The sequence below is a fragment of the Trachypithecus francoisi genome, unplaced genomic scaffold (assembly GCF_009764315.1).
Source record: "Trachypithecus francoisi isolate TF-2019V2 unplaced genomic scaffold, Tfra_2.0 Lachesis_group9, whole genome shotgun sequence".
NCBI classification, from domain to species: domain Eukaryota; kingdom Metazoa; phylum Chordata; class Mammalia; order Primates; family Cercopithecidae; genus Trachypithecus; species Trachypithecus francoisi.
The window spans coordinates 51233436-51259656 of NW_022681474.1; the positions used below are offsets into that span (position 1 = coordinate 51233436).

The window sequence follows — 26221 nt, forward strand, 5'->3', positions numbered from 1 at the left end:
TTTGAAGGGCATCACTTTATTCCAAATTTGATCATTATTGAGGGGGATTTTTACAGTCTTCCTTCCCTCCTCCCTCAGCTGCCTCCCGGTTAGAGATGCTAACAAGAATTACGATGGTCCCAAGATACTGGAGGAAGTAAAAAAGATGAAGGCCCTACACATTTTAGTTCACGTTTGGCATGTCTTGGCCTTTACTCTATGTAAGGCAAGGAGAAAGAGACATGAAATTTAAATTACAGATTAATACAAATGTATTAGTCCATTTTCACACTGCTATAAAGAACTGCCCAAGACTGGGTAATTTATAAAGGAAGGAGGTTTAATTGACTCAGTTCCTCAAGGCTGGGGAGGCCTCAGGAAACTTACAATCACAGACGGCAAAAAGGAACCAAGGCACCTTCTTCAGAAGGTGGCAGAAAGGAGAATGAACACAGGAGGAACTACCAAACACTTATAAAATCATCAGATCTCATGAGAACTCACTATCACGAGAACAGCATGGGGGAACTGCCCCAAGATCCAATTACCTCCACCTGATCTCTCCCTTGACATGTGGGGATTGTGGGGATTATAGGGATTACAATTCAAGATGATATTTTAGGTGGGGACACAGCCAAACCATATCGTACAAGGAATGACCGAAACTAAAGATACTAATTTCCTTTCCCTTGATTGGCCAGACTGTCGTCTCCATTACTAATAGAGACCAAGCAGGCTGGTTTAATCCCATTGCCCTCTAGTGCTTTTCAGTGTTGGCCAAAATGTTGCCTCCATTTTAAACATTCTTCCTGGGAAAGAATGTCTTTCTATCATACGATTAGGGAGAAGAGAAGAGGAAGCAAGAGAAAAGTTTAAAGTGTTGTACAGAAGTTTCCAACCACAGGAGGAGCAAAACACCAAAGAAGTTGTAGAATACAGGGTGTGGCGAAGAGTTGGAGCCCACGCCAGGCTGTCTGAGAAGGCATGCCAAGCCAAGGTTCAGGCTTCCTAGGACCATGTCCTGTCTGGAGAAGCATTCCAGTCCTTCTCATCATGGAGAAATGGCCAAGCCCCGTGCAGCTAGAGGGAGGCCACATACACCACACTGTCTTTGCAGAAGGTTTCCAGGGAAAAGACAGACCAACTGAATGACCTCCAGCCCATCCTTGGCCAGAGCCCCAGGCCAGGGAGAGCTGGGCGAGTCTGTGATGTATGATCAGATTGGGGCTGGGTTCAGGTCTTAAACATTAGGAAGCCCCCAAATGCAGTGCCCGGCAGGCTTCTCTTTGTTATTGATCCCTGCGTTAACTCAAACCACACTCGTTCACCCTTCTGCAGCTCAGCCATGGCAAAGACCGTTGCTGTGCTTCCACCCCCCTGCCCAGTGGTACAGACCGGAGTCCGATGGTGACCTCCAAACACCAGCTGCCCAGTGCCTGGCCCTGGGCCAAATTCAACGCTCACTGCAAACAAGTAGACACCACGCTCAGGAGCTCGGAAGTAGCCATGTTCAGAGAAGTAGCTGCTGCCAACGTTGATGTGCGTAGAGTTGAACTTCAGTGTCTGCACGGCAGCCGTCCCTTCTGAAAAGCTGGCATAGAAAGCCACAGGGGATCCTGAAACATGAAAGTGCTCAGTGACTCATCCCTTACGCCACTGGGTGGGAAATTAAACCCTGAGACCCGCTGTCCTCACCTTATTAGCACTGGAAATAGGTCACTATTTCTAGATAACCTAGATATTCCCAACAGCAGTGTTACTGCAGGAGCAGAGCTAGATGGCAAATTCTCAGTTTTTCACTAATTGAGAGGAAAGAAAATGCAAGTCTGTTGTCTCAGCTGATTAACATTTTAACAAAACGCTGTTTCTTTTTTTTTTTTTTTGAGATAGGGTCTCACTCTGTCTCCCAGGTTGGAGTGCAGTGGCAGTCATGACACTGCAGCCCCCCCCCCCCCTTTTTTTTTTCTGGTAGAGAGGGAGTCTTACTATGTTGCCCAGGCTGATCTCAACCTCCTGGGCTCAAGTGATCCTCCAGCCTCAGCCTCCCAAAATGTTGGGCTTACAGGTGAGCCACCATGCCCAGCCACAAAGCACTTTCTTGTTTGATTCCTTTTCCTTCCACCTTCCTTGAGAGACAGTATTCCTGATTGACAAAACAGGTTGAATCCTTCACCGGCTGCCCAAGGTTACATGGTTTGTAAATGGCAGGCTGGGACGGGAACACGGGTCTCTGACTCCCAGGCCACTACTTGCTAAGAATCTTGAGATACTCAGGGGAAAGAGAGAAAATATCCATCCTCAAGGTAATAATAATGCTAATACTGGGAAGGTATTTGCAGAGCTATGAAGGTTGGATCCTCCTGGATGTTGAAGACAGAACCTTGGAGAAAGAAGGAAAGAGCAAGTGAAGCCAGGGAAGAGAAGCCCCTTAAAGCTGGTCTTTTTTTTTAGTTGATAAATTGTCTCTTGTTGCCCAGACTGGAGTGCATTGAGATCATGGCTCACTGCAGCCTCAACTTCCTGGGCTCAAGCAATCCTCCCACCTCAGCCTCCTGAGTAGCTGGGTCTACAGGCACGTGCCATCATGCCTAGCTAATTTTTCATTTTTTGTAGAGACAGAGTCTTGCTCTGTTGCCCAGGCTGGGCTCAAGTTGTCCTCCCACCTCAGCCCTGCAAAGTGCTGGGATTACAGGTGTGAGCTGGTCATCTTAATGTGGTTTTTCAAAATGTTGCACAAAGCCCTGAAATTACATATGGGTAAATTGAGGCCCAGAAAGGAAAAGCTTGTTGCTCCAGACCACACAACTAGTAAATTACCAAGCCTCCTGGGAGCAGACCTTGAATCTCTTGACTTCTGGTTCTCTGCAGGGAGCACTTTGGCCAGCCTTAGGACAGGAACACTGACAGAACACTGGTGCTGGGCCCATGCACGGGCAGAGGCAGAGGAAGCTGCCATGTGTGGAGGGTGCACAAACAGCCAGGAAGAAGCCAGTCATGCTGCCTGGCCAGCATGGTTGGGCAGGTGGGGACAGGGTCATGAGACGGCACAGGAAGGGTGAGTCCTACTTGGGTCCTGGCTATGACACTGGCCTTGGCACCAACGAGGTCATGTCTACCGTGGGGTTCCTCAACCTGCTCCCTCTGTAGGGGTTTAAAACAAGGTCCCGACTTCTTAGGTGATGAAACCAAAGCCTGTAAAGGAGCAGTTTGCTGAGCAATTACTGACTTGGCTCCCAGAATTTGAGCCTCAGCTCTTTGACTCCCAATTCAGCAAGACTTTTGAATAAAAAAATGTTGCTTTTCTCTAGTTTTGGAAGATTTTCTGAGACTTAGACAGTTGGGAATAGCTTTCCCATTTGTGTTAAGACTGTGTCAAGTCAGCTGGGCGCAGTGGTTCACGCCTGTAATCTCAGCACTTTGGGAGGCCAAGGCAGGCGGATCACCTGAGGTCGGTAGTTCGAGATCAGCCTGACCAACATGGAGAAACCCCATCTCTACTATAAATACAAAATTAGCCAGGTGTGGTGGCGCATACCTGTAATCCCAGCTACTCTGGAGGCTGAGGCATGAGAATCGCTTGAACCCGGGAAGCGGAGGTTGCGGTGAGCCGAGATGGCGCCATTGCACTCTAGCCTGGGCAACAAGAGTGAAATTCCGTCTCAAAAAAAAAAAAAGATTGTGCCAAGTCAGAGGCCAGCGGCTGCCTCTGCAATTCCCCTAACACCCAGCAGGTGGGTCTCTCGCCTAGCCGAAGGCAGGCCTGCCCGCAGCGCCCTCTACTGGTGCTAGGCCCTTGTTCCGGCCGTTCCGTCCGGGCGCCTGCGCAGGGAGTTTCGCCGCAGAGGGAGACCCCCACCAACACAGCCTTTCGCCAGACAGGCCCTAAGATGTGGGAAGGGCTGTGCAAACTCAGAGTGTGCTTCCCTGCAGGGCACACATTCAAGCCCTACAGCCTTCCTACTGACAAATAAAGGGAAATTTGGGGTGTGTGTGGGTGTGTGTCTGTGTTTGAGACAGACTCCTACACTGTCGCCCAGGCTGGAGTGCAGTGGAGCTAACTTGGCTCACAGCAACCTCTGCCTCCCAGGTTCAAGCGATTCTCCTGCCTCAGCCTTCCAAGTAGTTGGGATTACAGGTGCCTGCCACCACACCTGGCTAATTCTTTTCTTTTTTTAGACAGTTTTGCTCTTCTTGCCCAGGCTGGAGTGCAGTGGCGCAATCTCGGCTAACTGCGGCCTCTGCCTCCCAGGTTCAAATGATTCTCCTGTCTCAGCCCCCTGAGTAGCTGGGATTACAGGCGCCCACCACCACACCCGGCTAATTTTGTATTTTTAGCAGAGATGGGGTTTCACCATGTTGGCCAGGCTGGTCTCAAACTCCTGACCTCAGGTGATCCACCCGCCTCGGCCTCCCAAACTGCTGGGATTAAAGGCATGAGCCACTATGCCCAGCCTGGAAATTTGTTTTGAAGGAAAACATTTTTTTGAAATAAATATCGTCATGGTAAACACATTTCCAAACCATGAGGCAAATTCTGAAAGTCATCAGCATATTGAAGCCTTGCACCACCACAAGAGGAAACAAGAGAGAAGTGTCAGTGTAGGTGGACACAGCCTGGACCCTGAAAATGCTGGGGAAATGGGAAAACATTGACTGCATTCCCACATGAGGTAAGCTTCGTGCTAGGTATTTGGTAAACGCAGCAGTCTTCATAACACAACTTTGACGTGGGTAGGGATTCTGCCATTTTACTGAGGAAGAAACAGACAAGTGATGCCAGAGCCTGGGTGCTTCCCTTCCACTGCTCCACATTGCCTCTTGGGCCATAGGGAGGGTCAGCAGGGGCAGGGGCTGCCTGGGACGGGACCTTCAACAAGGCCTTGGACTTGCCACACGCCAGGCTGCACATGGCCATGGCCAAGATGGTAGCCTTGTACTTAGCCCTGTGTGGGGGTGGGGTGTGGCCACAGCTCCAAGGCCAGCCTCTGACAGAGAGAGTCACTTGAGACACAGAGCCTAGTTGTCCCCCTCCCAGGACCACACTCAGGGAGGGGATGGGAAGCTTGGTCGCACATCCCTTCAACCTCAAAGCCAGCTCCCAGGCCCAGGGCCCTGCAGGGACCAGCCATGGAGTGCCTTTTGGAGGGGAAGCACGAGCACCCTAAAGACAGTGCTCCTCTGCTGCTCACTAGCTGTGCAAGCAGGAAACTTCTGTTCGTGCCTCAGTTTCACATAAGGTGATAGTGCTGATGAGTGTGTCACTGATCTGTTGGGATGGGTCATTGTGGTAAAGCCTAGGAAGGGGACTAGCACAGAGCGGTCAGACAGGTTAACTGTATTTGCAGAGGGAATGAGCTCCTTACAGGGCCCATGGCTTTCCCTGTACAGTCCACTGAGGTGTGTTCCAAGATGTTAGCAGGTGCCTGAAATCTCAGACAGTACTAAACCCAAAAATACTTTTTTTCCCCTCTATGTAAATACCTATGCCAAAGTTTAACTTGTAAATTAGGCACAGTAAGAGATTAATGACAATAACAAAATACAAAACAATTATAACAATATACTGCAATAAAAGTTATACGAATGTGGTTTCTCCCTCTCTCAAAATCTTATTTTACTGTACTCACCTATTTTCTCATTGTGGTTAATGCAAGAAACTGAAATCAAGGCTGGGCACATGGCTCACATCTGTAATCCTAACACTTTAGGAGGCTGAGGTGGGTAGATTGCTTGAGCCCAGGAATTTGAGACCAGCCTGGACAACATAGCAAGACCCCATCTCTACAAAAAGTACAAAAATTAGCTAGGCATGGTGACACATGTCTGTAAGTCCCAGCTACTCTGGAGGCTGAAGTGGGAGGATCAGCTGAGCCTGGGGACGTCGAGGCTGCAGTGAGCCATGATCCCACCACTGTACAACAAAGCCTGGACAACAAAGTGAGACCCATCTCAAAAAAAAAAAAAAAACAGAAAAAAGAAACTAAAATCATGGAAAGTGAAACAGTAGCTAAGTGGGGCTGCAAGTGGCCACAGTCCCTATCCACATTCTACCTAGAAACAGTGGCTTAAACGCACATGGGAATGAAGGGGGTGAGGTGAAGAGCTGAGATGCCAGGGCTTGAGGGCTGCCCTGGCAGGGCAGGAGGCGCTCCCCTCTCTGCAGCAGGAGCAGTACGCGGCCCTGGTGTGCATGTGGCCTCCAGGCTCTGCTGTTCACGGGCTATGGCACTAGCAGGTGGTTTTGGTGACTTCTCCTGTCTCCCTATAAGCCAGGTAGCTTGAGAGGCCCACACCCCTGAAAAGCAGGTGGGCCAAGGGGAAGGTGGACCCAATAAGGGTGACCGATGGCCATGCTGTTCTCTTTCTTCCTGGCCCTCTTGGAGGCAGAAGAGCTGCCGCCAGCCCGCCCTGGCCTCCTAGACTCGTCCAGTCTCCCCGGTCCAGGAACTCACCTGTCTCCCAGAGCGCCGCGCCCAAGGCACCTGGCACAGGCCCTGTGCCGCGCGTGTCCACCAAAGGCTCCACTTCCTTCTTGTCCCTCTTCCGGGGCGCTTCTAGGCCTTTCTGCTGCTTCTTCCCTTTCCTGCTCAGCATGGTCTGCAGCTTCCCCAGGTCCAGGCTGACGTTGGCTTCCATGAGCCCTTGGAAGTTCCCAAAGAGGCTGTGGAAGAGCCGTTGGTGCTGCTCCAAGCTGCGCTGGGTGGCGAAGAGTGCGTCTTGGAGGCCGTCAAGGGAGGCGTTGAGGGAGGCAGCCCCGGCCCCGGCCTCAGCCTCGGCCTCGCAGCACCGCCCGACACGCTTGACATCGTTGCTCAGGCGCTGGAGCTCCCGCGCCAGCCCGGCCAGGGCGGTGGTGGTGGCCTCCTCGCGGCCTGCGTCGTGGCTGGGCTCCAGGTGCTCTGCCGGCCGCGGGGGCTCCGAGGCCTGCTCCAGGGCCGCCACTCGGGCGGCCAGCTCGTCCCAGCCGAGCACCTGCTCCTGCAGTCCGCTGGCGGCGTCCTGCAGGGCCACGCGGATCTGCTCATAGGTCAGGGGCAGCGGTCCCGGCGCCTCCTCAGACATCTCCTCCAGCACCTCCTCCCCGAAGAGCGCGGCTAGCACCGCCTCGTGCCGCAGCGCGTCCTCCAGCAGGGCGGCGAAGGCGCTGTGCAGCTGGCGCACCTCGTGGCGGGCCTCGGCCGCGGCCGCCTTCAGCGCTCCCACCTCGCCATCCAGCGCCTGCACTTGGCTCCGGAGCCGCGCTGTGGCCGCCCGCGCCCGCTCGCCCTCCACTTTGTGAGCGTCCACAGCCAGCGACACGGCGTCCACGGCGCTCTGCAGGGCCTGCAGGGAGGAGCCGTCCAGCTGCCGCCGCTCGTCCAGACTCACCTGGGTCTCCTCCAGGGCACGCGTGGCGTCCCTCTGGCCCTCCCGGATGACGTCCAGGTCTAAGTAGAGCTTCTGGCAATTGCAGTCCTTCACGTACTTGATGAGGTCGGCATGGCCACCCTGCAGGTGCTGCAGCGTGAGGTTGAGCTCCAGGAGCTGCCGCTCCATCTCCTCTTTGTTCTCCTCCATGATCAGAGACTTCTCCATCAGGATCACGCGCAGCTCACGGAGCGCGGTGTGGTTCACCTGCAGCTCCTCCACCTGCCGCTCCACCTTGCTAATTTGATCGAAGGTCTCATCTGATTCGGAGTACAGTTCCTTGATCTCATCCACATGCCGAGTCAGGGTGGCCCTCATGTCCTCCAGGGTGTACTGCAACTCCTCCTCCCTGCGGGCCGTGGTCATGTGCAGCTCTGAGAGGTTCCTCTGCAGCTGGCCAAGCCTGGCCTGCAGGCTCTCAGGCTCAGGCCTTGCCCCAGCCTGGGGCGTTGCCAACACTAGGCTGCCATTGGTGCCTGGGGCCTCCTGAGCCGTGTGCAGCCTCTTCAATTTGGTGTCCACATCGGCCTGGAGCTCTGAGATCGAACGGTGCAGGGTAAAGTGCTGGGCGTGCAGGCGATCCTCCACGTCCTGCCGCAGCTGACCCACTCTCTGAGCATTCTCCTGGACCTTGGCCTCAAATTTGGCACCAAGCTCCTGGAAGTCAGCCTTGGCCACGGCACTGTCCTGGACTCTCGAGATGGCCTGGCGGTTGGCCTCCACATTAAGAGACAGGTTTCTTATGGCCTGGGAAAGGCTGTGCAGGCTTTGGTTAAAGCTCCTCCAAATGGGGCTGAAATGCACTTGCAGGAAGGTGTCCACGTGGGGTAGCAGCACCTGCTCCAAGGATCTGTCAGGGAACTCTGCAACAGACGTGTGGTGTGACACAAGCCCTGCAGGAGCAGACATTCCTCCCAGGCTGGGACCAGCGGGGTCCTCCCCTCCTCCCCTCAATGTGACCAGGTTCTTCCTCAGCCCCTAGAGCCTGCCACTCACCGTGCCCTGTTTGATTTGCTTCCATCATTGCAGCTGTGAGGTTACCAGGCAGGGCCTTCCACAGGCCTGGCAGGCTGTCTGCCACCTGGTGAACATCATTCTGGAGATCTCCCAGAAGGTGTTCCTGCTGTTCCTGTTGCACCTCAACCTCACTGATTGCTGCAGCCAGGTGGCCTAAATACACAGCAGACATAAATGTCAAGGGCTAACTCACCAGGCCTGGGATGATCACGAGGTTCAGAGAAGGATCGTTGAGGGCTGAGAGCAGGGAAGGTAGCTGCTGATGTCCTCTGAGCAGGAGCTTAGAAGCCTTAAGCCCCTGGAGGGCAAATGCATAGCAAGTGAACCCTCATCCTGCCTCCTACACCCACAGCAGACATGACTAATCAATCATGGTCCACTCCCCTCCTCAGCACATGCACATGGCCTCACAACTTCATTCTTGGCAGCCCTTGTCAATATATACTTCACCACATAATGAAACTCATTTGCTTTCTCAATCTTGGGCACAGCCTTGAAGGGCCCTGCTGCAAATGATGTCTTTTGGTGGGTTTCCTGTGCTGACTCCAAGACCAAGGACAGTACGACTTCCTGGCTCTGGTTAGCGCTATGGGGAAGGGTGAGAATGCTTTTTCCAGGCACAAGGGTTTGTGTGGTTCAGGGGACAAGGAAAGTGTCAGATGAATCAGTACTTCCCAGAAGATGGGGTGAAGGAAAAGGGTGTCTGTGCTTGGCCAGCAGGCAGCTGGGGGCCCTGTGAGCCTGGCCTTCAAGGTGCTAGGTGGTGCAGGCCACAGAGGAGGCCTTGCTGATTCTGGAGGCAAGGTTTCCCTGAAATGGCACTGCTGTATCACAGGAGAAAGGGCCAGCTGGCTACATGGGCCCCAGCAGCCTGCCTGCCTGTCTGCCTGCCCCTTCTGGAAAGCAACACACCAGGTTCCAAGCTGACTGGTCCATCCCCAGGTTCCTGGTGGCTGTCACTAGGATCTGCAGGCTCAGGAATTGCCATGGAATCTGCAAAAGAAAGCATTAGATATTGACCCCAGTGGTCAGAGGAGCTGCTTGACCTTGGGGATCAGAGGTCAAGTGGGGAGGGGGGCAGCAGGGAGCCCTACCGTGGTGCTCGCAGTTGGGGCCTGTGTAACCAGGGCAGCACCTCCAGGCCAAGGACGTCAGCACCTTCTGCTTGACCTGGTACACTGGCTTGTGGGCCATGCGGTACCTGGAGGAGGAGGAGAGCTGACTCAGTGACTCCAGGGAGGGCTCGCTCCAGGCCTGGGCGAATGGCCCACCCTCCCCTACTCACATGACTTTGACTCTCTGGCAGTCTGGAGCTCCCTGCGGACATGGCTGCTGTGAGTGGACAAGAAATTTCTCTGTTTTGCAAAGTGCTAGTAAGGTGACCAGCTTGGACATCGGGTAGGGGCACCAGTTACTGGAAAACAAGCAAGAGGAGAAAGCTGCTGAGCCACGCCCAGGTCAACAGGGGGTGCCAGTGCAGAGCCGCCAGTCCCCACCTCCTGCTGGAGCAGTGCTGGGATTCTGGAATCCATTATCTTGTGAAGAGAGCCCTCTGCATTATTCATCCCTGGGCTCCAGAACAAATGTTTCACAATCCCTACCTGCAAAGAGGGCACCTGCTCCACCCCCTTCCCGAAGCCTCCCCGAGCCAGCAGAGAGAGGCTGAGAAACCCACCAAAATCTAGAACTGTGAAAAGCAGCTCCAGGGTGATGACTGTTTTAGCCAACAAAACTAACAGCCAGAGTGTGGGGAAAACACCATGTGCACTGCAGCTGTCTGCATGGATTCCCTTTGGTGAGGTTAGCCGCAGAGCCAGAAAGCTCTCACGGTTTCTCTTGCTACCAAGGTGCAGCTGGGGCTGGAGAGTCCTGGGTTCGAATCCCTCACGTGTTCTGTGTGACCCCGAGTGAGGCACTTAGTGAGCTTCTCTTTCCCTGTCTATACAATGGCGATGGTAATGCCCTCCTTTAAGTGGGCAGAGGAACACCAGGTGCCTGGCTCCTGACAAGTGTTCTGTGAACACAGCTCCACTGCCCCATTCCAACTGCCCTGGCAGCCTGCCCAGTTGCTACTTATGTGAGGGACCAGCTCCCTGGCCATGCCCATTAGGATCATTCTAGAAAGGGACTTTCAAACAGTTGTCCTAAGGAAAGGTAAGCAGCTGGGTGAAGCAGTGTCCTCTCTGGGATGGCCACCACATCAAGGTCATGCAAGGTGGTTGGAGGTCACACTCAGTATCCTGCACACTTGAGAGGTAACCCCTCCATCCTGGCCCTTCACCAGCATGCACTGTGGTGATCCCAGGAGTGGGGGGACGCTCATGCTGACGGAGCCCCAGTTCACTGACCCAGCGGCTGACTCCACGGGGTCAGTGGCAGTGGTCAGATAGCCCTTCCCCAGGCAGCCAGCTCCCAGAACAGAGCTCATCAAAGTGGCAAGTGGCAATGATCTCCGTGGCACAGTACAGCTCAGCTCCTCTTGGGTTCCCGGTGCTGCGCTCAAGCTCAGGGTGTGGATGTGGAGGTACAGACTTTCCCTTCAGGGTCCCCAGGGAGAGCAGCACTCTTAGAATGGGTGAGAGGTGCTCGGATCTGCAGAGACTTTTAGGAGAAGGAGCTAATGGGGCTATGTCTTAAAGCCAGAAAGTTGGATGAGGCACCGGATGTGACAGGGGTGCATGGGGGTGAGGAAGGGGCTGCAGAAGGAGGCTGGGATGAAAGGAGAAGCCAGACCTCAGCGGAGGAGCTGGCTTAAGTCCTGAGGGCACGGGAAGTCATGGAGGGGTTTCAGCAGGGAAGTGGTGTGAAAGAGCCACCCTGGTTCCTGGGTGTAGAGAGGATGGGAGGGCAAGATGTTGGCAGCTGTGTCCAGGGTCTGGGGGGAGATAATGGCAGCTTGGACTGAGTGATGGTGGACGTGGGAGAAGTGGCCACATCTGTGAGCTCTTAGAAAGCAGCGTTCAGAGGCCTTGGTGATAAAGTGACTGTCAGTGCTGGGATTTTAGTCTCTGGAGCCGGTTTTTGTCCTGGGGCCGTCAGGCACTGTCACACAGGGATATGCTGGGAAAGGCAAGGGTGGGGGATTCGAGTGACTTTTTTTTTTTTCTTGTTTTTGAGACGGAGTCTTGCACTGTCGCTTGGGCTGGAGTGCCGTGGCGTGATCTCGGCTTGCTGCAACCTCCACCTCCCAGGTTCAAGCGATTCTCTTTGCCTCAGCCTCCCAAGTAGCTGGGATTACAGGCGCCCGCCACCACACCGGGCTAATTTTTTTGTATTTTCAGTAGAGACGGGGTTTCACTATGTTGGCCAGGCTGCTCTCGAACTCCTGACCTCGTGATCCACCTGCCTCAGCCTCCCAAAGTGCTGGGATTACAGGCATGAGCCACCGTGCCCAGCTGAGTGACCATATTTTGAGTGCTGAGCCCCTAGCCTGCTTTACCCTCTCAGCAGCAGACTGGAAAAGTTTCTCAGGAAAATGAGCCAGCCTGAGAGGAAAAGACCCAAAGCTGCTGACACCAGGGGTTCTCCCATAAAAATAGCCAACCAGAAGATCCTATGACAAAATGGGTCAGTAAAGGGTATTCATACACCCCAGCTTCCAGTCAGTTTCTCAGTCTTTCTCAAGTGAGCAGACATCCAAGATTTACCCGAGAAACATTGTATTCCAAAAGAGGGCCAGGTACAGTGGCGCATGCCTGTAATCCCAGCACTGTGGGAGGCTGAGGTGGGAGGATCCTTTGAGCCCAGGAGTTTGAGTCCAGCCTGCGCAACATAGTGAGACCTCATCCCTACAAAAAATTAGCCAGGTGTGGTGGCACATGCCTGTAGTCCCAGCTCTTCAGAAGGCTGAGGTAGGAGGACTGATTGAGCCCAGAAGTTCGAGGCTGCAGTGAGCCATGATTATGCCACTACACTTCAGCCTGGGTGCAGAGCAAGACCCTATCTCAAAAAAAAAAAAAAAAAGAGGTCAAAGTGGGCAAACAGAAAAATACCAACTTGGACAAAAACCAAGCCTGCGTAAGGAGATGAGAACCACTCAAACATTTGCACTAAGATTTTCCAGGTTGATAAAATAAATTACTGCACCCAAGACACAAGACCAGGAAGCTATGAAAAAAAAAAAAAATGAGGGGGGGATGGGAGAGGAAGGGTGAACATTCAAAGAACAAAAAAGAACTCTTGGAAATTAAAAACATAACAGTAGAAATGAAAATAAATTTAATGGTAATGTCAGAGGGTAAAGTAAAGAAATTTCCCTAAAAGAGCAAACAAAGAGATGAAAAATTGGAAAGAGAAAAGAAAAATAGAGGACCAGTCTTGCAAATGTAACATTGAAATAGTACAAATTTCAGAAAGAGAGAACAGAGGGAGGAAATCATCAATGAAAAAAAATCAGGCTGGACATGGTGGCTCATGTCTGTAATCCCAGTATTTTGGGAAGTTGAGGCAGGAGGATCACTTGAGCTCAGGAGTTTGAGACCAGCCTGAGCAACATGGCAAGATCTCAATCTCCACAAAAAAAATGGAAAAATTAGCCAGGTGTGCTGGTGTGCACCTGTAGTCCCAGCTCTTCAGATGGCTAAGGTGGAAGGGTCCTCTGAGCCCGGGAGGTTGAGGCTTCAGTGAGCTATGACTGCGCCACTGGACTCCAGCCTGACCAAAAGAGCGAGACCTCAACAACAAACCAAAAACAGATTCCGGAAGTGAAGGACTTCAATTTCCAGATTCAAAGCAGCACCAATTACCTGCAATATGATGAAAATACACTTATATCAAAACATGTCATCATGAAATTTTAGAACTCTGGGAACAAAGATGGTCTCTACATGCTTCCAGCGAGGAAAACCAAGACAAACACATGCATACAAAATCGGTAATTGGAATGGCTTTGAACCTCTCAACAGCAATATTGGAAACTGGAACACAGTGAGGATTGCATTCAAAATACGGAAGAAACATAATTTACAACCCAGAATCCTATATCCAACCTAACTATGAATCAGTGTGGGAGTGAGAATAAAGACATTTTCAAATGACCCAGGTTTCAGAACATTTACCTCCCACGTATCCTTCATCAGGAGACTACCTGATGAGCAGTGGTTTGAAATATTGCCTGTACATCAACACCATCATGCAAGCCAGATGTGGTGGCTTGCACCTGTAATCCCAGCTACTCAAGAGGCTGAGGTGGGAGAACTGCTTGAGGCCTGGAGTTCGAGATCAGCCTGGAGAACATAGTGAGACCCCACCTCAAAAAACAAAAACAAAAACAAAACAAAACAAACAAAACAAACAAAAAACCATTGTGTGGCACTTTAAAAATAATAGTCTTGGGGCCGAGTGTGGTGCCTCATGCCTGTAATTCCAGCACTTTGGGAGGCCAAGGCAGGGGGATGACTTGAGGTCAGGGGTTCCAAACCAGCCTGGCAAACATGGCAAAACCTCGTCTCCACTAAAAATACAAAAATTAGCTGGGCATGGTGGTGCACGCCTGTAATCCCAGCTACTTGGGAGGCTGAGGCAGGAGAGTCACTTGAACCCAGAAGGCAGAGGTTGCAGTGAGTGGAGATTGCACCATTGCATTCCAGCCTGGGTGACAAAGCAAGACTCTGTCTCAATAATAATAATAATAATAATAATAATGTCTTGGGCTAGGTGCAGTGGCTCATGCCAGTCATCCCAACACTGGGAGGCCAAAGCAGGAGGACTGCTTGAGACTAGGAATTTGAGACCAGCCTGGGCAATATAGTGAGACTTCATCTCTACAGAAATCAATAAAAAGAGGCCAGGCACAGTGGCTCACGCCTGTAATCCCAGCACTTTGGGAGGCTGAGGCAGGCAGATCACGAGGTCAGGAGTTTGAGACCAGCCTGGCCAACATAGTGACACCCTGTCTCTACTAAAGATACAAAAAATGAGCTGGACATGGTGGTGGCGCCTGTAATCTCAGCTATTTGGGAGGCTGAGGCAGGAGAATTGCTTGAACTCGGGAGATTGTGGTGAGTCAAGATCGTGCCACTGCACTCCAGCCTGGGTGACAGTGCGAGACTCCGTCTCAAAAATAATAATAATAATGATAATAATAAAAAGAAAGAAAAATAATAGTCTCCCAGACCCCCTGAGGTTAGGGCCTGAGCATCAGCATTTTAAGGCTCTCTGGGTCATTGCATGGCACACCCAGGATGCAGAACCATGGTGCCACAGGAAACACTCCAACAAAACAACAGAGAAAATCAAGAAACAGAAGGCACGGGATCAGGAAATAGGTTCCAACATAAAAACCAGGTGAAGGGAACCCCCAGGACGACAATGGGCTGTGGTATGAGGGCAGCAGTCCACATCGGAACATACCTGGAGGCTCTGGGAGCCGCATCTCCAAGAAGACGCAGCTGCTCCGACACCCTGTGTGAATGAGAGTGTAGAGAGCAGATGTGGACAACTGGCTGAGGGTGTGGAGTTGAGTTAGTGATAAAGACACGGAATAAGCAAAAGAAAAAAGCAAGACACATGAAATTTTAGAACTCTGGGAGTTCTAAATTTTTACTATAGGGAAAACAAAAAGTGTGCAAGGGGGCAAAAAAGTTTCACTTTAGTTCAAGGCTTAATGCTGAGCAGTACATGTGGCCCTATGAATACATGCGCATGCATTTGCTTTGGGGTAGGAATGAGATCTGACTCAGAGATAATGCTATCTCCATCCCAGCTACTCGGGAGGCTGAGACAGGAAGATCGCTTGAATCTGGGAGGTGGAGGTTGCAGTGAGCCAAGATCGCGCCATTGCACTCCAGCCTGGGCAACAAGAGTGAAACTCTGTCTCAAAAAAAAAAGATAATGCTACCTCCCAAGAAGCAGCAATGCAAGCATGTTATTTAGTGATACAGAGGTAAATGCGAAAGAATCACCTGCAAAGTTGAAAGTCATTGCCTTTGGGACCAGAGGGAGCTGGGGCTTCTGACTGTCTCAACAAGCCTTATAGAACCAGTTGACTCCTAATCAGGAGATCAAAAAATTTTATTTCTAAAGGTACAGATAGTAAATATTTGACACAAGACCAGCTACATAATCTGCAAGGCCCAGTGCAAAATGAATACGTGGGGCCTCTCCTTCAAAAAGTATGAAGAATTTCAAGATGATGACACCCAGGGAGGAGACCTCCAGAGGGCAGGGCTTTGTGTGTGACTGCACAGGTCACACGCCCCTGATGCTGGCCATGGTTTCAGGCTTTCCAGGCCACATGAACTCTGTCCCATCTACTCAACTCTGCCATTGTATCACAAAAGCAGTCACTGACAATATGTAAATGAACCAGCCTGGCTGTGCTTGAATAAAACTTTGTTAGCAAAAAGAGGTGAGGGGCTGGATTTGGCCCACTCCCCTGCCTATGAGTATGTATAACTAATAAAAATGAAACTTTAAAAAATAAATAAAATCATTTTCATCAGGAAAAGAAAATGCAGATGAATAATCAAGAACATTTTGGAACCCGGGCACAGTGACTCATGCCTGTAATCCCAGCACTTTGGGAGGCCCAAGTGGGTGGATCGCTTGAGTCCAGGAGTTTCAGACAAGTCTGGGCAATGTGGCACAACCCTGTCTCTACAAAAAATACAAAAATTAGCTGGGCGTGGTGGTGCACACCTCTAGTCCCAGCTACTTGGGAGACTGAGGTGGGAGGATTGCTTGAGCCGAGGAGGTGGAGGTCGCAGTGAGCCGACATTGAACCACTGCACTTGAGCCTGGGCAATGGAGCAAGACCCTGTCTCAAAAGAAAAAAAGAAAGAACATTTTGGAAGACAACAATGAGTAGGGCGTTTCTCTCACAACTATCAAGACTGACTCCAAAGCCAAGGGATGAAAACGATGGGTGTTGGCTCAGGATTTGATATGCCAGCCAGCCAATGGGAACAGAGACCAGGAAGGGGCCGGTGCATCTCCAAGGAATCAGTCAGCGTAAAAAGGGGCCACCTCACCATAAGGATGGAAGGAAGGGATGCTCACTCAACACTGAAACAGAGGGCTGGGAAGGCGCTGGCCCCAGAGCTCAGGAGCCACAGGTGACAGGCTTGCCTGCACAGACACCCACCTGGGGCCCCATGGAAACTCCTGGAATATGGGCTCAGTCCTAGGGAAAAATCTCTCTTAGACCAGTGGTTCTCAATGGGAGGAGAGGGGACTTTCCCCAGGTGCATTGTCACGACTGGGTGGTGGGTGCTACTCACGACTGGCCATCTCATGGGCGGGGCCCAAAGATGCTGCCAAATACCTACAATGCATAGGACATCTCCACACTCCACAGCAAGGAATTGTCTAGTCCAAAATGTCAGTAGTGCCAGGGTTGAGAAACTCTCTCTAAACAAAGTTCCATTCCTCGCAAACCTCTGACCTACTGCAGAGGGCCTGGAAGGCCTGTGCCCCAGGCACGCCTGGCCTGGGCCAGTCTGCTAGGAGTGACCGGGACTTTCCACCTCAAGCTCCTGGAAGTGGAAACTATGCCGCCCACCCTTCCTGCCCAGGAACTTTCTCCGCTGACCTGCCCAGACCCTGGGCTTCAGCGCCGCTATTCTCTCTGCCCACACTCCCCGCCCTGGGCAGGCCCTCCCTTGGCATAGTACAGGCTGCTGGCCCAGAACCCTGGGAACATTCTTGACCTTTGCTTTGGCTTCCTCCAGCTCTTGGCAGCTTCTTGCTGGCCCTTGATGCCCATGCCCCCCGGCCCACCTTGCTGAAGCGCGCAGTTTTCCCTCTGCCCCTCCGTCTCAGGCTGGCTTCATCTTTGTGCCCTCCCTTGGGGAGTCCTGCTGGGTGCCCTCATCTCCCAGTGGCCAACCCAGAGTGAATGTGGGGCTCCTCTGGCCTGGTTTGGAGCTGCCCTTGGTCTTCTGTTGCCGCAACCTGCTTCCCCACCCAGATGGGAGGGTATGTGGACTCCTTTGCAGCTTTAAATGGAAGGTGGGTGGCCTGTGCTCTCCTCTCCTCCTCCTCCCTGAACCCACAGTGACCTTGAGCAAGGCACTTCCCCCGTCATTGAAATGCGAAGTGGCTGCGCCTCTGCGGCAAACAGAGCAGAGCGGGCGCTGGGGGAAAGGGGGAGGGAGCCTGTAGGTGGGGGAGGGCGCATCCATTATGCAGATTGTGTGGAATGCCTTCCCTTCCCCAGCCAGGAAACGCCCTCCCAGGGGCCCTCAAGTTTCCTTGGCAAGGAGGGCGTGTTCTCAGCAGCCTTGCTTTCTGATGCCCTGAAGCCAGCCATTAACCTGACCATTCCAGGGGAGAAACTCACAGGGTTTTGTCCTTGAGTCAGAAAAGGGCCTTGGCAGAGAAGCCCGAGGCTCTCTCAGGGGCCAGCCCAGAGCCGAGAACCCCTGAGCGTGGTTCTGGAATCTTCAGCTCTGGCCAGTGGGGGCTCTTCCCTGTTGATGCCAAGGGCTCTGTGCCCGGCAGGGGTCGGGCATGGGGGTGAGGATGGGGGAGGAACAAGTGCAAAAGGTGCATCGTGGCTTGTGTTCCGCCCTGCTCCTGTGTGACCTCTAGCCATATGCTGGACTCCTCTGGGCCACAAGCTCCCAGCTGGGAAAATCCCAAGGCTCCTTGTGTGAGGGTCAGGAGAAGCCTGAGGCTGGTGACTGGGGCCAACCAGCCTGCTGGCAGCAGCATCCCCTACACGGTCACCCTCTTGGGGGACAGGACAGAGAATGCCTGGGTGGGCCCCGGCTCTCGCTGTCACTTAGGAGCTCTGTGGCCCTGGGGGGCATCCCCACCCCTCTGAGCTGTCACAGCAATGTGATAGATAGGACACCTTGCCTGGGGCTCAGCACGGTCCCTACCGCAGACTGAGTTCCACTGGGACAGCAAATCCTGGGTCTGAGGCGCCCACATTCTAGACATCCCTGAGTCAGGGCACAGAAAGAGCCTTGTCCTCCCAGAGTCCTAATGCTCAGACTGCTGGCTCCCTGGGCTGGGCCCCTCAGGGTCCCTCGCGACCTAAGAAGCAGTTAACCCCTTCACCTCTCCACCGCAGGGAAGTCTGAGGACATGGTGGTTCTATTCCAGCTTTTCCTTGCAAAGGGTTTTATTGGGGCCTGCATCCAGGGCCCAGCCTAGCCCTGGGGCTCTGGAAACATGTGAGCGGCAAAGGTAGGGCAGAATGCCTGACTCTGGCAGCCGAGCCTCCTTGTGATGGTGTCGACGTCACCACCCCTGCTAGTGGAACCCAATCTGCCTCCCCTTCCCCTGCTGCAGGGACGGGGACTGGAGCACGCTTCCGCCTCCCTGGTAACAGGAGCACGGGAAGCAATCAGCCCAGGAAGCCGTGGCGTTTCCTTCCTTTCTCACCAGCCCATCCGGGCTTGTTGAGAGAGCATGGGCTTGTCCTGTGGAGACTGCAGCTTCTGGATGTGGGAAGGAGAGCCTTGCAGGCAGGGGGCTTCCAGGCTTGGGACACCTGGGCATTCCTGGTCCAGGTACATGCATCCTCCCACTCTGAGAACCCCCAGAGAAGGACTGCAGGGCCCCTGCAGGGCTGCCCGTCAGCAGTTCCCAGACCCTCACTCCTTGGGGCTAAGGGAGCAATGTCTCCCACAACCAAGACCCCGGGGAGGAAGAGGAGCAGCTCCCTCCTCCCTCCTGTCCACCGAGTCCCCTCATCCTCCCTTTCATCAAAAGGAGGAAGGTGGCCTGAGACTCAGGCGTGGAGCTTCCTTGATGCTGAAATCAGAGCAGAATGTCTGGATCCACCCTGCTCCTGCCCTGCACCCCCTCCCCGCCCCACCACTGAGAATCACCTGCGCTTCCCAGCCCTGAGCAGAGTTGGTGGCAGGCGGGAATGACGTTTTTCCATGGCCAGCTGCTCAGCCACTGCTCCCCACACCACTGCCACCAGCCCCTCACTAAGGGGCCTCTTGCCCCTCCCTGGTCAAATCCATTTTCAGGAAAGGACCCAACAAACCTGCAATTCAGAAGCCAAATGAGACCTCTCCCAGGCAGGTCCGCTCTGCGATGGCGGCTCTCATACACCTCATAGAAGTGTAAGTTGGCCCCCCTCACTCCCTACATCCATGTAGATGCCCTTAGCCAAACAGGTCTGGTGTGTGGGGGCAAGAGGGTGGGGGCAGGAGCATCTGGGGGTTGGGGCTGGCTCCGAGTGCTGCAAAGAGTTGACTATGAGCTCTGGAGTCAGACTCAGATCTTGCTCCTTAGCTGTGTGACCTTGGGCAAGGCCCTCAGCCTCTCTGAGCCTCGGGCTCCTCCTCTGTAAGTGGGGCTGTTGGAGGGATGAATTGAGATACACATGGCAAGGTGCCTGGCCCCGAGACTAGCCCCGTAAACAGCATGTGCTGCTCTGACTGAGGGGCAGTTGCAGATGCGGGGGGACTTACAGGCCCAATACCTCATCAGCAGGAGGGGCCCTGGCCCTGTATAAATAGAATGTTGGAAAGCTGTGTTCTGGGTCCAGTTGCAAGACCATCCTGCCCACTTGCAGGGTCGCTGAGGCAGAGCTCCCTGGATTACGCTGTGGAGAGCAGGGTGCCCTCTCTGCTCACTGCTGGGCACTCAGAGTCAGGTCCCCAGGGAACTCAGATCAAAATCTGAGGGCAGCCTTGCTGGGTCTCAGCTTTCAGAATTGATTTCTTTCGAAGAACAGGACGCATGGCCAGGCCAGCTGGCGATGGCTTCAGCCACAGTCCCCCAGTGCCCCATGCTGGGTGATTGATGGTAGGAGCTATGCCTCCCCACCAGCCCCCAAGCCCCATTCCCTGCCGTGGCTCCGACAGGGAACTCCCTGTCATTCTTAGGTGGATCCTGAAACACCCAGTCCAGGCTAGACTTGTTCAGCCTCACAGCTGGCCCAACAGATAGCTACGATTAGCCCATTTCACAGATGTGAGGTGAGGTCTAGAGAGGCTCTGCTCTAGCTAAGCTGGGACTCAGATCCTACTCCATGACCTCTGCCAAGGTCCAGGCCCTCTTACCGTCCAACGGGGTCCTTGCCGGTGTCCTCAGCCTCTGCCCTCCAGACCCCAGGTAGCCTGGAGCTCTGCAGATCCGAGAGCCTAGTACTGGGAGCCTGGGCCCATACCCCTAGCAGCCCCCAGCCCAGGGGGCCCCCAAGGCTGAACAGCAAGCTCAGGATCATCTTGGCGGTGGGGCAGGCTCAGCTCACACTCAGCCTTGGCAAGTGGCTCCAGAAACTGCTAGTGACGTTGTCTTCAAGTTAAATCTCAGGAGGAAAAGAAAATATGAGGACAACAAAGAGAGGAAGTGGCCTGGGCCGGCCTACCCGGTGGGTCTTGTCCTGCCCCCCAGCCACCCTGGCTGGCCCCCACAGGCGCTGCCAACCACACAAGCCAGTTCCTATCCCTGAGGACTTGGCTCAGGGGACTCTGGGAATGTGGTAGACACAGTGGGTGGCCCCACCAAATGCATCCTTATGGGAACCTGCTCCCTGGGAGCCATGAAAAGAGCATGGACTTCGAGGTAGGGCCACAGGAAGTGGTCAGGTCCATCTTGGGGGACCTGCTGCCCATCCACACTGCTGGCCGGGAAATGGGGGGCACTTCATGCCTCCTCAGCACCTTCAGCTCAGAGAAGGGAAGGGACTATTCTGGGGTCACACAGCATGCAGCCAGAGGCCAGGACATGGGGAAGTCCTTCATTTCCCCACCCCCACCCACCTCAGATCCTCCAACCAGGGTCTAGCGGCATCCAGGATGCTGGTGGGTAGCTGCACAGCACAGGCCGCGGGAGGTTGGCCACTCTCACCTGACAGGCCTATGTGGAGCCCTGACCCCTAACTGGGATGCTGGGGGACATTGACCAAGGCGCCTCCCCTCTCTGTGCCTGTCTGTCCAGTTGTAGCATAGACACAGCGCCCCCAGGGCCAAGAGCACCCAGCTAGAGCTGCCCCCATGGGTGGGCAGGGCAGCAAATGAATGAGGGACAGGGATGGGTTGGGAGGTGGCTAGCCCCCTCCAGTCCCTGGAGGGCACAGGGCAAGAGAGCTGGGCTGAGCCAGCAGGAGCCCAGGGAGCCTGGTCTCTGCCTTCCTATCCTGGAGGAAGGTGAGGCCGAGCCTCTTTCCCTCCCTCCTTCTCTCCCTGCCCCCACTGCACGCGGGGCTGGCTGGGCTCCAGCTGGCCTCCGCATCAATATTTCATCGGCGTCAATAGGAGGCAGCGGGGACAGCCGCTGCGGCAGCACTCGAGCCAGCTCCAGCCCGCAGCTCGCAGGAAGATCCAGCTCTGTCCTGCCTGCAGCAGCCCAACCCTGCACACCCACCATGGATGTCTTCAAGAAGGGCTTCTCCATCGCCAAGGAGGGCGTGGTGGGTGCGGTGGAGAAGACCAAGCAGGGGGTGACGGAAGCAGCTGAGAAGACCAAGGAGGGGGTCATGTATGTGGGTAAGTGGGGCATGGCAGGGTGGGACAGTGTGGTGGCCAGAGGATGAGGTGCCCAGTTACCTTCGCCAGACCTTACTCCCCAGCCCCAGGGAGGCATTTTGGGAGGGGGTGAGGTCCTGGCTATTAAGGTGGGGTCTCCAGACCCTGGAGCACCCACAATGCCCTGTGCACACCTACGTGTGTTTGTCTCTGGCCTCCTCGGGGCCTCTGGGTGTCAGAGACCGCAGACAGGGCTGGCTACCTGTCTGTGCATGCACAAAGACATGCCCAAGCACACCAGCCTACCCTGAGCCTAGAGCCCCTGAAGCTATGAGCAGCCTGTGCTCAGGTGGCCCCCACCCTCTCCACACGGGAGCGACTGCCGCCAGGCCACGGATCCCCACCATCCCCAGAGAGAAGGGGTGGGCTGGGGGATGAGACCTAGGCTCAGTGTTCCCTCCCCCGCATCCTCTCCTGGCGCTCTCCAGAGGAGGAAGGGGAGGTCAAACCAATGACTCAGCTCTGGCCCGTCCTGTTGCTGCTTCTGAGGCCTGGCCACACCCAGGCAGGGGCTGGACCCTGGGTCTAGTCAGTGTCCCTACCTCAGGCCTGCTCTCTCTTGTCCCCCACCTTCTGTCCTGTCCCCTTGCCATCCATCCACTTCTTCCAGACACAGCAGGAAGAGGCCCTCTGAAGGGGCTACTGGCCCGCAGACACCATCCTCACTCCCGCCCCACCCCCCGCCCCCGGCCCCCACTGCGGACCCTGCAGCTTGTCCAGCTGTTCTGTTGTGTTTGTCCTGACGGCCTACAACACCTGGAGTGGGGGCTGGGCTGACGGCTCCATTTCCTCCCCAGGAACCAAGACCAAGGAGAATGTTGTACAGAGCGTGACCTCAGGTGAGGAGCCTCAGGGCCAGGGGACATGTGGGGGCTGGGACCCCTTGGGCTCCTGCATCCTAGTGCTTGGGCTCAAACCTAGAGTCCTGCCTTACCCCCAACTGGGGTCCCAAGCCCTGCAGACCCTTGCAGATCATGAGGCTAAACTAGGGTGGGTGTCTCCTTACCCCCACCAGCATCAGAGGTGCCCTGGAGTCTGAGGGAGCAGGGGAGGGTCCCAGCAGAGCCAGGGCTCTGAGCTCCTGGTAAGGGGCTGCGAGCCTGACTCCAGCAGGCCTGCCTGGGGGCTGGGGCGGAGGCCAGTCAGTGTCCTCCCGCAGTGGCTGAGAAGACCAAGGAGCAGGCCAACGCCGTGAGCGAGGCTGTGGTGAGCAGCGTCAACACTGTGGCCGCCAAGACCGTGGAGGAGGCGGAGAACATCGCGGTCACCTCCGGGGTGGTTCGCAAGGTGAGCCCCGGCCCTCAGACCCTCAGTCCTCTCCTGGGCCCAGAGAGGCTGCTGGGTAGAGGCGGCATCACTCCACTCCACACCCCAGGAAACATGACGGGGGGCTGGGGTGGCTTCAGTTTCAGCACCGAGCACGGTGGGGTCCGTGTTTGCTGTTCGACCAGCATTCAGGTCTGGAATTCCCACAACCACCCCATCGAGGGGACTTGGGGGCCCATTTTATAGACAAGGAAAGTGAGGCTCAAAACCACTCTTTCTGGACGGCTCTCAGCATTTAGGAGACACCACATTTTATAAGTGAAAACAGGGTCCCACATGGTGACAGACAGCTTCCCGGGCAGTGGTCACCAGGCCCACCAGGGGCTGAGTCGCACTCGTCCCGCCCCCAGGGCCCAGCCTCCCTCCCTGCGCTGGGCGGGGCAACTGCCTTCTGCTGGGAGCCTCAGGGAAGCAGCGTCCCCTGGTGGTGGGAAAGCAGTGCTGGTTCTGACCCTACCCTGTGCAGCTGCCTTTGCGTATGTGTGCGTGCACTTGTGTTAAGTGAGCATGTGGGTGCATTTGTGTGCAAATGTGTGAGTGTACATGTGTGTGAATGTACACATGTGTGTGCGGCCCAATAGCAGACAGCACAGGAGCAGTGGTGCGCTCCCCAGGGACGGGTGTCTGCTGGGTGAGTTGTCCCAGCACCTGAGACACAGCAAGCTCTGCTTTATGCATTGTACGCTTATTAGTTCGTTTAATAGACACAAAATCCCATGAGACAGTGTGGAAACTAAGGCCCAGAGAGATTAATGTGCCTAAGGTCCCATGGCTAGTTCATGTGAGCTTGGAATTCCCCTGAGCAGCCTGTACTTTGAGAGACCGTGTGGCAGTGTAGGTCCTGGCCTGGGCTAGGATTCCAGCCTGGGGGTGTGGTGGGGGAGCAGTGTCCAGCTCTCCTACCTGCTGCAGACCTCCTAGGTGGTGGAGTCTGAGGCTCCCAGCACTGAGAACCCCTGCATTGGGAGTGGGTGGGTGGAAGGTTGGGGGCTGCCCTACTCCTCTTGGCTCTGGGAAATGCCTAGGTGTCTGCTTCCAGGGCCAGCACAGGGTCTCCATGTCCTTGGAGCTAGCAGCTGCTTCCTCTCCTAGTTTCCCTTCCTCGTTGTATGACCTCGAGAAGTGAAGGAACCTCTTTGGGCCTCCATGTCCTCATCTGCAAGATGGGGGTGAGAGTGTCAGTCTCCCTGGGCTGTGTGATGAGGCAGGGCCATGACCTCCATGAAGCGATTCTCCTGGTCTATGTGAGCAACCAGCAGAGGAAGGTGACCATCATCATCATCATCATGTGTCCTGGGCAGAATACATAGAGCCCCAGGAGGCCCCTCCCTCCTCACCCCCAGCAAAAGAGACGCTGGGGTGAGAATGCCCGGGCATTCCTAGTGAATCCTGGAGCAGGGCTAGTGAGCCCTTGGAGCCACCTCAAGGGAGACTCATTTCCTGGTGACACCCAAAAACCAGTCATGACTCATCTCCCAGTGAACCGTGAAAGGCCTCAGCAGGGACTATCTAGCCGCTCATGCCCTTGGCCTCATGATCAACCTTAGGGCGGCAGGACTCAGCAGGTGGCCACCTGCCCTGCCCCTGGAGAGCCTGGCCGACTCCAGCCAGCACAGCACTGCCCTTTTGTGCCCTACTCAGTCAAGGGGCAGGATGGCCCTGGGGCAACACAGAGGTGACAGGATACCCCCCACCAGAGGCAGGTGCTGAGGCCAGAGTGCAGGCCAATCACCAGTGTGGTCCTACATACCCAGCTGTCATGATCTCTCACGCAAGTGTCTGGCTGGCATGGAGTGCAGGAGATAGAAGAAGATGGGAAGTGGGAGAGGATTGTGTAACCTCTGCTGGTCCTGACCAGCCTGAGCCCAGAGCCTGTCCAGGAGGCAAGGAGAGGGACCCATGCTCCTCGGGACTGAAGTGGACCTGGAGCAAGCCTGATCTGATGCCGACACACCCCACCACTTTGAGCTCGAAGGCCCTGAACTGCATGCCAAGCCTGCCTGGCCTCAGAGTCCCTATGTGAACACCAACCGGCCTTCCTTGTAGGGCTACTAAGGTCAGACCTGGGGCTTCAGGGCCTCTGCCTACTCTTACCCCCACTCCACCCCACCCAGGTTCCTCATCAATGAAGCCCAACTAGGGGCTTCCCAGAGACTGGGGACCAGCTTGAGGGGTGAAGCTGGGCTCCAGGGTACTTGGTGCCCCTGGAAGGCCTCGGCATCATCAGACAGAGCCCCAGATATTGTCTGAACTGCACACCCCCAACATCTCCAGCCCCTCCAAGTACAACAAGGCCATGAGGGGCCTCTGCTCCTCCTTGAGGCCAGGGAAGACAAGGCCCTGGTTGCAGGGCAGCTAGGGGTCTCTGCATTCTCTGCATGGTCTCATGCCCCATTTTGTCTCCTACAGGAGGACTTGAAGCCATCTGCCCCCCAACAGGAGGGTGAGGCAGCCAAAGAGGAAGTGGCAGAGGAGGTAGGAGCTGGGCTTCTGGGGTGTACCATGGGGGGGGGGTTCCTGGGTAGAGACCCCATCCGCCACAGACTCACTGCTTCCCTCCTGGGCTCCCAGGACCCACCAGACCTTCCGCAGCCCCCACAGGGATTGTGGGCAGGGCTAACCCTGAACCTGAGTGGGAGGTCCCCCCACGGATGACCCCTCAGGCATGAGGCACAGGGGACAACCTTTCCCAGCCGACTCAGGGTGGCCCATTAGGGCTGGGGCCCGGAGCTGGCTGTGCAGGTCATTCTCTCTCCCAGGCCCAGAGTGGGGGAGACTAAGAGGGCTACAGGCCAGCGCGGACGCCCTGAGGAGCGCTCCTCTGCCTTGGACACCATCCCCTCCTAGCACAAGGAGTGCCCGCCTTGAGTGACCTGTGGCTGCCTACGCTCCTGCCCTCGTCCCTGGCTACCCTTGGCCTGTCCACCTGTGCTGCTGCACCGACCTCACTGCCCTCCCTCGGCCCCGCCCGCCCTCTGGTCCTTCTGACCCCACATGTGCTGCTGTGAATTTTTTTTTTTTTAATGATTCCAAATAAAACTTGAGCCCACTCCTGC

The 26221-nt window shown here is 54.9% G+C and overlaps 2 protein-coding genes across 5 annotated transcripts; one reads left to right on the forward strand and one right to left on the reverse strand.

Moving 5' to 3' along the window:
* MMRN2 (multimerin 2) lies at nt 1–20857 on the reverse strand. 4 transcript variants are annotated; one of them, XM_033209020.1, is made up of 8 exons: nt 17122–17741; nt 15306–15392; nt 9689–9817; nt 9498–9604; nt 9316–9396; nt 8383–8556; nt 6432–8279; nt 1–1595 (listed from the first exon to the last, which is right to left on the reverse strand). In XM_033209020.1, exons 3-8 carry the CDS (start codon nt 9796–9798, stop codon nt 1213–1215), a joined length of 2703 nt encoding a protein of 900 aa, XP_033064911.1. In that variant the 5' UTR covers nt 9799–9817; nt 15306–15392; nt 17122–17741; the 3' UTR covers nt 1–1212. The 4 variants fall into 4 exon arrangements, with proteins under 4 accessions (XP_033064911.1, XP_033064910.1, XP_033064909.1 ...); XM_033209019.1 differs by lacking the exons at nt 15306–15392; nt 17122–17741 and adding an exon at nt 20373–20857 and having other exon boundaries at nt 6432–8249; XM_033209018.1 differs by lacking the exons at nt 15306–15392; nt 17122–17741 and adding an exon at nt 20373–20857.
* SNCG (synuclein gamma) lies at nt 18804–26221 on the forward strand. Its single transcript, XM_033209022.1, has 7 exons — nt 18804–18863; nt 19332–19427; nt 21570–21800; nt 22637–22678; nt 22999–23126; nt 25575–25640; nt 25925–26221. Exons 3-7 carry the CDS (start codon nt 21680–21682, stop codon nt 25943–25945), a joined length of 378 nt encoding a protein of 125 aa, XP_033064913.1. The 5' UTR covers nt 18804–18863; nt 19332–19427; nt 21570–21679; the 3' UTR covers nt 25946–26221.